We start from the raw sequence: 14,017 nt of genomic DNA, 5'->3' as shown, positions 1-14,017 counted from the left end.
TCCATAGTCATGGCTTACTATATAGGCAACCGTTGACCCTCTGGATCATGGCATACATGTAAGAGGTCTAGTAAGGGGCCTGATGAATCTGCTTATAGCTGAGAAGCCTAATTCAAGAGTGACACAGCTTGTTACAAGTTTCACAGATCCATAGGTTGTCTGATCTGGAGTCCAAGTTTATGGCACGTTGCTTCCTTTTTTTCTCATTTTGCTTCCATCCTCTGGATGAAAGCCGCTTCATGTTGAGCTGCACCCAGGGCCAGATGTTCCCTCCAGATTGGACAGGATTCTGTGCACTCATTCCAGCCTTCTACATTGAAGTTGAATGACTTCACATCATTTTTACACATGTCATGGTACCACCTTAGAGGGTCACCTTGCTTTCTAGAGCCATCTCAAATCTCACTATACAAAATATTCTTGGGGATACAGTTTCCTCCCATTTTTCTGACATGCTTAAGGCATCACAACCTTCTCTTCTTGGTAGTGGTTTTTAAGGGTGTATTGACACTTGCATTTACTCTAGTTTAAAGTTACTGCACAGTAAGTGGGAATAGGTCGGTGTCTACACATGCAGGCATTAAAGCGCATTAATGCTGTGTGTGGACTGACTTGGAACTAAAGTTAGTTCCAAGACAGTCCACACACATAGTGTTACTGTGCAGTAAGGCGTCTACACATGTGTTACTGCACACTAACTAAGTGCACCCTAAATGTGTCAGTTCTGCACGCTTCAGTATTTCTGTGTTTGGTATTTTGTCTTCCCACTTTATTTTCAGGACCTTGCAGAAGCATCTCATGTGGAAGCTGACTTACTGCTTAGCAGATAAACAATAGAAGGTATTACTTTGACTGACCCTCATATATATGTCTGGAATGGGAATTCGCAGCCTACAGCCCACTGGCCATATCTGGCCCAAGGAGGCATAGGAACCAGCCTGCAGATATGGGGCTTTGGCTGTGGACACTTTCCCCATGCTGCTGGGGAGAGAAGTGGCAGCAGCAGTAACCGAGTACTAGCACCCACCCAATCACCCTTGACCTGTGGTAGATCATTCTGGCCCACAGTCAGAAAAGTTTGCCTACCCTTGATCTAGGGTATGTGTACACACACCCATTTAAGTATATGTTCCTGCACACTTCTGCACATACAGCTATCACCTAGAATTAATAAGATATGTAATTATGAAGCAGCAGGCACACAAGTCCCCAAACTCAGAATTTTGCCTATGTTGCCTGTACCCATATGTACATCAGGCAGGTGAGAGCTCTTTTCAGTTCTCCATTACATGAAAAGAAACCCAGATTTCAGTTATGGTTTAGAAGTCCAGGAATCGCCACAGCAGATCAGACATAAGGTCAGTCTAGGCTAGTATTCTGTGTCTGACAGGGGCAGTGCTTTGAAAGGGAGCTGCAATAAAGCTTGAAGAGACAAAAATCTACCTGTCTTATAGGCCTCTTCCACTTTTCCAATACTTGAAGATTATCTGAGAGGTTAAAGCACCAGGTTGAATATCTGTTCCAAAATCCTTGTTGTCATTAAAGATGATGACAGAACAAGAAGCAATGGTCTTAAGTAGCAGCATGGGAAGTTTAGGTTGGATATTAGGAAAAACTTTCTCACTAGGACAGTGGCAAAACACTGCAACAGGTTATCTAGAGGGGTAGTGAAATCTCCATCCTTGGAGGTTTTTAAGGCCTGGCTCAACAAAGCCCTGGCTGGAACAAGCTAGTTGGGGATGGTCCTGCTTTGAGCAGGGGGTTGAATTAGATGACCTCCTGAGGTCCCTTCCAACCCTAATTTGCTATGATTCTGTGATAAGCTTGGAAGGTTTTGCAATCCATGCATACATTTATACCTATACCTTAATCTTGTTAAATTATTGTCTTCAACAACTTCCTTTGGCAGTGAGTTCCAGAGTTTAATCAAATGTTCTGTGTAAAATGATTTTCCTCCTACTAGTTTTGAATTTCCCATTTTCTGATGTCTTGGATGTTGTAGTTGTTGCTATTTGTATTGCCATTGTTCTTAAAAAGTCCCCATGTTCTTATGTTCTGAACTAGGCTGTAGGTCTACACCAGGGGTATCAAACTGAGAAGCTGGTTGTCAGGCTGGATTGGATTCACAGACCAGCTCTGCATGCTGGATCCAGCATATGGGGCCAATCAGGCACAGGCACCTCATGCAGCACATGTCCCAGACCCGACTTGCATGCTGCGTACACCATGCACCCCAGCCATAACCTAAACTTCCCCTGGTGCAACTTCAGACCATTTGTTCTTGTTCTGTTACCTGCCACCACTGAGAACAGTCTAGCTCTATCTTCTTTGGAAGCACCCTCCAGCTAGTTGAAGGCTATTATTGAATCCCTCCTCAGTCTTTTCTTCTGTAGACTAAATAAACCCAGTGCCCTCAGCCTCTCGTTGTAAGTTATGTGCCCAGCCCTCCAACCATTTTCATTGCCCTCCACTAGACTCTCCAATTTGTCCACATTCTTTCTATAGTGGGAGGCCCAAACCTGGACACAGTACTCCAAATGTGGCCTCACCAGTCCTGAATAGAAGGGAATAATCACTTCCCTCTTCTGGCAACACTCCTACTAATGCAGCCCAGTATTCTGTTAGCCTTCTTCACAGCAAGGGCACACTGTTGGCTTATATTCAGCTTATTGTCCACTGTAACCCCCAAGTCCTTTTCTGTAGAGCTGCTGTTTAGCCAGTCAGTCCCCAGCCTGTATCAGTGCATGGGATTGTTTTATCCTAAGTGCAGGACTTTGCACTTGTTCTTACTGAACTTCATGAGATTTCTTTTGGTCCAATCCTCCAATTTGTCAAGGTCTCACTGAATCCTAGTCTTACCCTCCAGTATATTTACTGCCCCCTGCAGCTTGGCATCATCCACAAACTTGATGAGATTGCACTTCATCCCATCTTCCAGATAGTTGATGAAGGTATTGAACAAAACCAGCCCCGAGGCTGACCCCTGGGGCACTCTACTTGATGCTGGCTGCCAACTAGACATTGAGCCATTGATTATTACCCTTTGAGCCTGACAATCCAGCTAGTTTTCTCTCCCCCTTAGAGTCAATGCATCCTTCCAAACAACCCATATTTCCTTAGCTTGCTTGCGAGAATGCTGTGGGAGACCGTATCAAGAGCCTTGCTAAAGTCAAGGTATATCACATCCACTGCTCTCCCAACATCCACAGAACCAATCTTCTCATAGAAGGCAATCAGGTTGGTCAGGTATGACTTGCCCTTGGTGAATCCATGCTGACTGTTCCTAATCACCTTCTTCTCCAAGTGTTTAGAAATAGACTATACCAGAGATTTTCAACAGGCCTATCCCCAGTTTCATAATGGAGCTCTGAGCAATCATACATAAAATGCAACTCCTCCTCCTCTTCTCCCCTGCCTGTCCTTCCTGAACACTTTATACCCATCCATGAGAGTGCTCCAGTCATGCGAGCTCTCCCACTAAGTCTCTGTTGTTTTAATCATATCATAGTTTCATGACTGCAAGGGCTTCCAGTTCTTCCCACTTGTTCCTCACGCTCTGTACATTTGTGTACAGACATCTGAGGTAACTAGCTGATTGCCCTACTTTGTCAGGAAGAATGAGAACACTTCCTCTGTTGCCCCCTCCTATTTGTATTTCCTCCAGGTCACCTGCTTCCCCACTTACCTTCAGGCTTTGGTCTCCATCCCCCAGCGAACCTAGTTTAAAGCCCTCCTCACTAGGTTAGTGAGCCTGTCTGTGAAGATGCCCTTCCCTCTCTTCATCAGGGGATCCCATCTCTCCCTAGCAATCCTTCTTGGAGCAACATCCCATGGTCAAAGAAGCCAAAGCCCTGCTGGCAACACTATCTGCACAGCCATGCATTGATCTGCAGGAAGTGTCTGCTCCTACCCAGGATTTTCCCTTGAGCAGAAGGATCAAGAAGAACACCCTCTGAGCCCTTCACCCTTGCACCCAGAGCTCTGTAGTCATTTTTGATCTTCCCAGGGTCCCCCGGCAGTGTCATTGGTGCCAGCATGGATGAGCACCATGGGGGAAAAAGTCAGAGGGCTGGCTGAGTCTTAGTAATTCTTCCATGACATCTCAGATCCAGACTCCAGATGAGCAACAGACCTCCCAAGACAACAGGTCAGGCAGGCCTCTGTCACTGACAGAAGGGAGTCACCCACCACCACCAACCCTCGCTTCCTCTTGGTGGCAGTGATCTCTGTCCTTCTAACCTTAGGGAGGCCTGGCTTGGCCTATTCCTCTGACAGAACATGCTCCTTCTCCTCTGTTGCTAGGGCTCTATATCTGTTCTCCAGGCAAATGGCTGCAGGTGAGGATGAGAACTTCTGCTTGCTGCCAGAGGCCACAAGCTTCCAGCTTCTAACTTCCTGGAAGTCCATTTCCTTTTTCTTCTCCAGTGCTGCCTGTGGCAGCCCTTTCTCTGCAGTCCTAGAGGTCTCCTCCAGCATCAAATCAATGAACTGCTCATGGCAGAGGATGTTTCAGAGCCTTGCCACCTTCTCCGGTAGCTCTCTTACCTGCTCCCGGAGGGACACCCCCAGGAGGCACTGCTCACATCACAGGCCGTCCTCCCACCTGTCTGTCACTAAAAGGAACCTGCCAGCCACAGTCCTCACAGCACCAAACCAGGACCTGGGTGGAAGCCTCAATAGTGAGCAGTCCTGCCTGAACAGACACCTCACAGGTGCACGCCGAGGAAGAGCTGGCAGTGGCACTGGCTCTGGAATTGCAATGTCCTTCAGCCATCGTTCTGGATCTCTTAAATCCTTTGCCTAACTCTTCCTGCCTCCCTCTTCAAACAGACCTTCTCTAGCAAACTCCCTTGTGCTGGTGAAGTCACTCTGGGGTCATCCGTAGTAGCCACCCTCAAGCACACTGGAGACCAAGGTGCCATGGGTAGGAAGCCTCTGGAGTACCTTCTTTGTCACATTTCTAGGTTTGCTTATATAAAAAGGAATGGGTAGGCACAGCATGCCTGGGGCGTGCCTTGGGGGAGCGAGGATGGTCCCTGCTGAGAATGCAATGTAAACATACCCAGCAAGAATAGAAGTTCCTGCCCTACCTCACTACTAGCTTTTGGCAAATCTTGTTTGTCTACTCTCTAAAACAATCCCAGTCTTTTCAGTCTTTCATCTTCTGAACCATTGATCATTCTCTGCACTCTTCCGTTCTGCAATATGCTTTTAGAGGCAGGAGGACCTGTGTTATAACTGAGAATTTGAAATGCTGCCAAACTTACAAAAATACAGGCGTAGTGGTAGTATTTTGTTAGCTTAATATGACAGCCCTTAGTTCTAATTAGTTCCTTTGAACCCTGAGTGGGGTGACTGTAATCATTCAGTTCACCATCATAATAATAAAGACAGAATCTCTGATTCACATATGTTTTAAGGGAAACAAATCTTTTAGTTTTTAGTTAAACACATCCATTAAAATGCTGTTCTGTTTTTTGGAGGGTTTTGTTTTGCTTTGGTTTTATTTTATTTCATTTTTATTAAAAACTGGGCGATTGTGTAACTGCTAACACAGTCTCATCTACAGGCCAGTGAGGGGAAAATGCCTACTGCTGCAAAGTAAAATTTGATGTTCCAGAGATGGTCTGTCAAGATTTTTGTGACCTGGCTGACAAAGATTTTTTTGTATTATTTTAAGAAACTAGGTCATGCTGGTTTCCAGTGCCTGTGCAGTTCTCCCAAGACAGAGCCCTTTTTTAGACACCTGAAATTGACCCTGGTTAGAAATACCACTAAAGTTCCCTGGAGGTTACATCATACCCCAAACTTTATTTTTATTTTATTTTATTTTATTTTACTTTGGCTATTACACTGACTGTTTTCCACTTCCTGTTCACAGCTCAGTCTGCGGCCCACAGTTGCTGAGCTGCAGGCAAGAAGAATCCTACGTTTTAACGAGTATGTGGAGGTTACGGATTCCCCAGACTATGATCGCCGCGCAGACAAGCCATGGGCCAGGCTAACCCCTGCAGACAAGGCAAGCAGCAAATAGCAATTACTGTATAAGGGAAAATCTTAGCACTTTAACTTTCCGAATGTTTCTCTCCCATCTAATTCTCAGTCCTTCCATGCTGGCAACATACATCTTCTAGAAGCAGTGAGACCGGACAATGCATTCATTGTCCACAGCTGGCAGAACCCACTTGGGTGCCTGTTAGAATTGCACTTGCCAGTTCAGTTTTGGCAATTAAGAGCTAAATATCTTTCATTTACAAATTGTTCCTAGGTAGTCAGCAGGTATATATGCACACCCTTGAATTTAACCGAAGTTTCTGTAAAGGCCTGCACACTGGCCCCCTTTGGTCTACTTTTACAGCTCATTAGAGTAAAGTGTATTCTTAGAGGGATAGGCAAGCTCATGGTTATATTCGTTACTATTGTCAGATGATCAGCTGCATGCATTTTGCCTTCCACTCCCAAATCCTGTGTCTTTACCCCATAGACTAATTACATAGTACATAAAACTTAATGAGAAGAGAGTCTGTATCAGAGAGGAAAAGTTTTCCATGCCAGCCACAGATGAAAAGGGTTGTTCTGCACATGGATGCCATGCATGTTTCTGTGCAATGGGGCATCCGAGTTTACTCACTGCTTTGAAAACAGGCTAGCCAGACAACTTCAAATGCGGAAAGAGCTGTGACTTAGAATACTTTTGTTTGTCAACCAGCTTAACTTTTTTTTCTGACTAAAGCTCAGGTTAACTGTTTTTTGTTCTGGGTCTGTCTGTGCCATATATTTGGAGACTCTGAAGATGGGTACATCTAAGCCTGATGAAAAGGGGAACAAGAATAGGCTGCCACCCATGCTACTACAAGTCTCAAACTTGTCTGGTGGTGACCATACTTCTGGTTGCATTTCCAGGCCCATGACTCACCTCCTTTAATTCAATTTCAGTCAGGCTCATAACCTCACTTGGAACCACAATTTCCAGTTTGGGTAACCACTATCATACTGCATCATAATCTCCCCAGTTGGTTTCATGGACGTTACACAGCAGACAAATCAAAACTAAGCCCTATGAGGATAACCACATAGGAGGAGTTGTCACCCAATGCCATCTTCTGTCACTATGAATCTGAAAAGAATGGCTGGATGAACTATAAAATGATTCATATCCCCTTGCTAGTTTATGGAGGCAGCATCTCAGAATCAATGGCAACATAGGCCACTGAAAAATCATAACGAATCCTCAAAGCCAGTTGCTGAATAGATACCTAACTGGTATGAAAAATGCTGCTTCCATGCCATGAAGGACTACTGCTGTCGACTATGTCTAAAATGCACAGAGAAGGGGGTATGTTGAATAGATTCGTGTAAAGTTGGGGAGAAGGTGGAAGGAAAGCAATCCCTGAATGTTGTATTTTTTATTGTACAAAGGCAGCAAATGGAAAGGTTAAGCTATGCCATTAGGACTCTGAAAAGTTACAGTTTGACCATTTTATTGTTATCCAAAATGTGTTTCCTTCAGGAAGCATGTTATTCTAGTAAATTGCCAGTTCCTCTGACTTTCTGGAGGGAATTAAATAAAACATTTTGTTTCCTTTTAATGACACATAAGAAGGAGATTTTTTGTTCAGTACACAGCTCTCCTGTTCTTTTTTCCTACCCCCCAAGAAAGAAATTGGCAGGACCTTTGTAGTAGTAGTAATAGTTGGTTCTTCAGCCACTGCTTTGGGACCACATTTTATAAAAAATAGAAAATGTTGCATCATCTATATAGGCTATCACAAAACATACTTAGATGAGTTCAGTGCTTTTTAACTGAGGACAGGTGTCTTCATTTACATGTCCACAGTGCAGATAGCACCTCCACTGTGGCAAACTACACTGGTACCTGGCATAGATAGCTGAAATCAGATCATCCCATCACATAGACAAAAGCAAGGTGGTCCGAGTGCCACATTACCAATAAAATAAGAGGGACTTGATGGTTGATAAGCTTTTAATAATTGTCAATGGAGGGTTTTCACATGGGCTAGAGGCAGAAATTACACACAAAACAGTATAAGCATTCAGGAACCAGTTCAAATCTGTAACACAACAGAAGTTCCGTACACATAAACCACTTTCAAAATGGCCAAAACCAGTTTAATATAAACCTGGATGGATGTAGTATCAGGCTTAACCGATTTAGTTTAAATCAGTTTATTGAACTTCTGTCTTAGCTCTTCTCCATATTCAAGGTAACTCATAGTCTCCTGGCATCCCAGGATGCTTTGCACCTCCCCCACAAAACTCTGCCTCTCAGGGTGGCTGAACTAGCCTTGGCCCAACTAGTCCGGCCCAACTAGTCCAGCCCAGCAGGGAGGCATACTCTAGCATCCCCCAGCTTCTGGCCTGGGCCACTGTAAGCATGGGACTGCATTTCCAGAATGGGAAGTGATGTCTGTTTACTTGGTTATTGGTTCAATCTACACAGTTTAGACTAACCTGTGAATGTTAAATAGGTTCAGCTGTGGGCTTTTTGACTGTCTGTGCATAGTCCTGGAAGTAATCTGCTCATTTCTGGCCTAATAGTTGAGAGTCATTTACCATCTGAAATTTTTTTTTTAGCTTCTATCCATCTTATAACGAACAGGTACTCACAGTGCCTGTCTTCAATATAGGAGGGGGGGAAAGGAGGGGAGGAAGGCTGCAGACACACAGCCAGTTCCAAACTGGAGCTCGATTTCCCACCCACCCCGTCTTTCCCCCAGACCCAACAGAAAATGTCTGTTGGGTTGGGGGAGGGGGGGTGTTGCTGTAACTCATGGCACTCCCTGTGAAGCTGCATGTCTGTCAGCACCCAGAGACTCCCGATACTTGTTCTCCTTCTTCTGCCTCAGCTGGAGACATACTCTGTAGGTCAAATTGAAACACATCAGTGGGAAAGAAGCACTACACCAGTTTTGTGGGTTCACAACTTTCTTGTCTCAGCTAGCAATATGACATATGCTTAAAAATTGTATTATATCTGAGCTATACTTCTATCCCTACTATTAAAGCAGCCTTGTGCTACATATCACTGGGTGTTAATCAAGACCAGCTTCTGCTGAAACATAGGTTTTATCATTTATGAGTCACAATTTTGGTGACATTGTGTAATATTATCACACTGTTACACTGCCCTATCTTGAAAGATACGCATTCTTAATAAGATGCCTTTTTCAAGTATTACTGAAGTGATATTGCTTCTATTTAAAATAGTGAAAGGGAAGGGAGAAAAGAGAGAGAATAACCTGTATCTCACTGAATCATGAGGGTATATAATGCATGAGGGTATATAATGTCCTATGTTGTAACCAGAACCCTTTATAGTAGTACCTGTGCGTTTAGAGCGCTGACCTTTTAGAAAATTATATGGCTTACCTGGTGAAGTAAATTGATTACTACTTTTTACATAAGCAACAAGAATTGACATTTTGAAGTGTGTTGAATTTTTGCTGTTCTCTTGTCTGCCAGCTAAAAACACAGGCCGGGAATGTCCAAACACTTCATGTCATTTTACATAAAATTGATCAAACTGAGTGACTAATTTCCATTTGAGAAGTAACATTTATCTTGCATTCCTGAACTCATGTCTCCAATCAGGAGATATAGGAAGCCTGCCGTCTGCACAATTGCTAGGCATGACAGGTGACTCATCCGCCCCTCCAGGGCTATATACTGTGATAATCTGTTTGCAGATGCATACTAAACAGGTGGCTGTCAAAGGTGACAGATTCCCTTTCCCTGCTTCCTTTGTAGCAAGTTCTGTATTTCAGTGGGGATTTTTTTTCCTGTCCTAAGAAATTTTTTAATGTTAAAAAAAAAAAGTGTACTTCTCCAAATAACCATAATTAAAAGAGTCATTTGTTCTGGAATTAAAAGTATGCAAGAATTGTGGAGTTATGAATGGACTTTAGTGAATGGTGAATAGAAAATAATAGAGACTAACATGCTCAGCACTCACAAGGAGTAAATCCTTGTTCCTGTATGTTGCTTTCTAAGTGTTGACCTTTCTTATGTTTGTGTGTTTGTTTTTTTATTCTTGTTAGGCAGCAATACGGAAGGAATTGAATGAATTTAAAAGCACAGAAATGGAAGTACATGAAGAAAGTCGACAGTTTACAAGGTAAGTAGATGTACCTTTTCCAAAAGGCCAAAAGAAAATAACCATGATATATGGTAGGCTTGGCCCTTCCAAGATTGGCAGTGATAATACTTTGCAACTGATTATTTGAAGCTTTTCAGGCAGGATTTCATTTTTGCTGATTAAAATCATAGAGATTAACCACTGGATTGGGCAGAATGGATCAAATTCTAAATGGGAAAGATTGTTTTGAAATCCAAAAAATAATCCTTCCACACTGATTTCATTGAATTCAGCATAAACCAGATGAAATTAAGCACCTGTATGTGTGTGAGGCCTGTTCCCACAGACCGTTAGGAGGTGCTCTCAACATGAGAATCAAGATAGTGGTCTGGCAAACTTCACAAAGTTCATCAGTCTGGCAACTAACAGAGCTGCATACCCATTTTATTCAATGATGATTTAATGGAAAAACAGCAGAGGAAGCAGAGGCCAAGACCCAGAGCACCCATCCTTTCATAGCAGTGCCTATTGCACTGGCCACATAATAAGGCTGACTCACTTTCCTGTCCTACAGATCTTCTCCTCCTGGCTGTCCAGTGGCCTAGCTTCAAGAGGCAGGGAGGAAGGTACTCTTGGTTCTGCCCATTCCACAGCCTATTGGTCAGAGCATTTTCCTAGGACATAGGAGATGTAGGTTCAAACCCCCTCAGGCTGAGGATGTGAGGGTGTCTGAAACCTACGTCTCCCGTGTCTTGGGAAAATTTCCTAACCCACAGACTACTGAGCTAAAAGGCAGAAGAGCCCTTGTTTTCCTTTCCATCAGACAGGTGCTGATCTCTTTTTTACTCCATGTTTCAGCGACTAAGCAGATTTATGTGCCTTCTCAGGTAGAACAGGATTGCAACACAGTGGCCATGGGAGATCCCTTCTGAGCATGCGCAGAAGGACAAGTCCAGTTGCACAGGTGGGGGTAGGATCTAAAATCTTTATAAATGGTTCTAAGTGCCATTTGCATGTCTAATTTTTGGCTGCTAAGTAGCACTTAGTCACCAAAGGGGAGAATTGGTTTTCAGTCCAGGTCTGGAAAATCACTATCTTCTAAACCCCAAAGTGTGACGTTTGGACCAAACGTAGCCCAGAAGTCCCTTTGATATAGCTAGTGGCCAGTAATATTTTTTTTTTGGACAAGTACCAAGGGTTCCCAAAGTTTGGCCCACACGCTAAATGCAGCCAACAGGTCCCTTTGTGGCTGCCAGGACTGCCCTTTGAAATGGCTCTTCAGGGGCAAAACTTTGGGAATCCCTGGTCTAAACCCTATTTCCCCATCCTACATCTAAATGATGCACAAATAGCTCCATACCTACAGTGTTTCGTGCTTATAATTTGGGATTCTAGTTCCACTTGTGGTGAAATAGGATTGCCATGAGTGTGTACTTGATAGAAGTAAAAGGGAGGAAGAGGACAATGACCCTCACGCCTTTTAACCCAGTGGCCAGTACACTTACCCAGAGATTGCCTCAGACAATTTTTTTCTGACAGTTAAGGCCAGGAAAGTAGCCTAGACTGAACTGACCAGCAAAGTGGTTTAATTCCACTCCACTCCCTGTCCCACTGGCAGGGACCTGAGCTGGGGTCGGTCAGGCGCTCCCCCCTTGCTGCTGCAGTGGTGGGGCTGGGCACAGCCAGACTCTGGCCGACATGGCTCCTTGAGGCAGAGGAGGCAGGGAGGGGGTTATTCCCCCCCGCTGCCTCCTCTGCCCCTGGGGGACCATAGCTGGGATCTGCCTGCCCCAGCTGCTGCTGCTGCTTGCTCCCTGTTTGAGGCAAGTGGCAGAATAAGCACCCTCCTGCCCCTTCTACCAGACACCAGAGGGAGGGGAGAATAACCCCCCTCCCTGCCCTCACCTAAGGGGCCCTGCTGGTCAGGCTCTGGGGCGGGGTTATTCTGCCATCTGCCCCCAGGGCACCGCAGTGGAGTTTCACCGCCACTACTGCCACCATTCACTCTGTGCCTGGGGCAAGCGGTGGAATAAGCCCCATCTACCCCAGATGCCAGAGGCAGGGAGGCAGGAGAGGGCTTATTCTGCCACTTTCCCTGGGCACAGAGTGAGTGGCAGTGTTTGTGGTCAGACCCCGCTGCAGTCCCTCAGAAGCAGCGGGGAGAATAACCCCATTCCCTGCCCCAGCCTAAAGGGCCTTGCTGGCTGGCAGCTAGCTCCACCCCCTGGAGCAGTGACGGGAGGAGCGAACATGATGGGGGTAGTAGGGGGAGGGGGAGGAGGGTGCTTATTCCACCTCTTGCCCCAAGCAGGGAGCAAGCAGCAGCAGTTGGGGTTGGCAGACCCGGCTGTGGTCCCGCAGGGGCAAAAGGGGTAGAGGGGGGAATAACCCCCCTTCCTGCCCCCTTTGCCTCAGGGGGCCATGCTGGCCAGCATGTGGCCATGCCCGGTCCCACTGCTGCAGCAGCAAGTGGTGGGAGCTCCCGGTGGACCCAGGCTTAGGTCCCTGCTGGTGGGACAGGGAGTGGGGAAACCCCCTCAATGGCCAGTTCAGTCCAGGCTACTGCTTGGGCTGGCTATGCCCCCACCGTTGGACCAGTCAGCAGAGAAATGCAGGTTGGTGCTGGTGGGAGGCGGGAGGGAAGGGAGGGCAGGAGGGAATAAACTTCTTCCCTGCTCCCTTTGGGATCAGTGTCTGTCCAGACCCCGCCCCACCCCGGTCCCTGGCTGGGGACCAGAGTGTCAGGGCCAGCCCTGCTCTGCTGGAGCAGAGAGCCCAAGCTAGAGAGCATGCTGGGATGCTGGGGGACTCTGGTTTAAGTTAAACCAGGAAGGGGTCTGGGACAGACATTGCATAAACCAGTTGGACCCAAATCAGTTAAGTTTGATACTACATTCAACCAGGTTTATCTCAAACCAGTTTTGCCCATTTTGAAACTGGTTTATGTGCACTGAACTTATGTTCTGTTATAGGTTTAAACCAGTTTCTTATCACTTAAACTGGTTTATATGTAATGTCTGTCTCTAGCCCATGAGTCCAGCCAGACAAGCTGTATAAAGAATAGCACGAGGAATTGCTGCATGAGAAATAGCAAGCCGGAAAAGTATCTGTCCTCATTTTCTCTGATTAGCCTGCGACAGAAAGAAGTGATTATGCTAAATAAGCAAAGAAATGATAGAGAAAAATTATTGTTAGTAAGAGCAGAACCAGCCCCCAGACACTGAGAATCACTTGCAATGCAGGAGGTAAGAAAAGAGGTTGAATCTCCATGATGCTCTTTTGTTAAAAGAAATATTACTGATGTAACTCACTACTAACCTTAGAGTGGAAAAGAAAAATTTAAATTTAGCTTAATAGAACCATGGACAAGTCACTCAAGAGCAGAGAATAAATTATTCATTTTTAAAAAATGAATCACTGAGGAAATACAAAGTAAAAGTGATTTGCAGTGGCAGCTGGTCAGAACAGATTTACTTATGAAATTATTGGTAGGATGAAAAGATAAGGGAACTGTTTATTATAGCTGCTAATCTGTTTCCCAGCTCTCTAGCATTGCCCAAATTTGATACTGAGCTGTAAAGAAGAAAGCCGTTGACATTTATTTGTCCATAATGTATTATAATGCATAAGGATTAAAGCTTTCCTTTTGGTCCTGATATTTTTTTGGGGGATTACATTAGAAATGATGTGAGGAAACAAGAAAGTAGATTCTTCCAAAAAAAACCAAACCCAAACCTTCAGACTTGGGAAGGTGATAATAGTTAATATTTATAAAGTGCACCTAATAATAATTCATGTATCACTACTTTTAAAACTCCTCACTCTCACACAAGATTCATCCTTAACCTCTGCAGTTGTTAAACATCATTCTGATCAATACAGATAAAAAGCATACCTCCTCCTTTACAAGACAGCATATTC

At 44.8% G+C, this 14,017-nt stretch overlaps 1 protein-coding gene across 4 annotated transcripts in view; it reads left to right on the top strand.

Moving 5' to 3' along the window:
• The window catches only part of PHACTR2 (phosphatase and actin regulator 2), a 302,090-nt gene that overhangs the window by 284,403 nt on the left and 3,670 nt on the right, over nucleotides 1-14,017 (top strand). For all 4 annotated transcript variants that reach the window (XM_019527111.1, XM_019527114.1, XM_019527113.1 and 1 more), the window contains 2 exons: nucleotides 5,882-6,019; nucleotides 10,059-10,135. In XM_019527111.1, coding sequence (XP_019382656.1) covers nucleotides 5,882-6,019; nucleotides 10,059-10,135 — 215 coding nt within the window. The remainder of the gene's footprint in view (nucleotides 1-5,881; nucleotides 6,020-10,058; nucleotides 10,136-14,017) is intronic.

Source organism: Gavialis gangeticus, unplaced genomic scaffold, assembly GCF_001723915.1.
Source record: "Gavialis gangeticus isolate Ggan-Ray unplaced genomic scaffold, GavGan_comp1, whole genome shotgun sequence".
Lineage (NCBI taxonomy): Eukaryota > Metazoa > Chordata > Crocodylia > Gavialidae > Gavialis > Gavialis gangeticus.
This window is presented reverse-complemented; position numbering and strand designations above follow the sequence as displayed.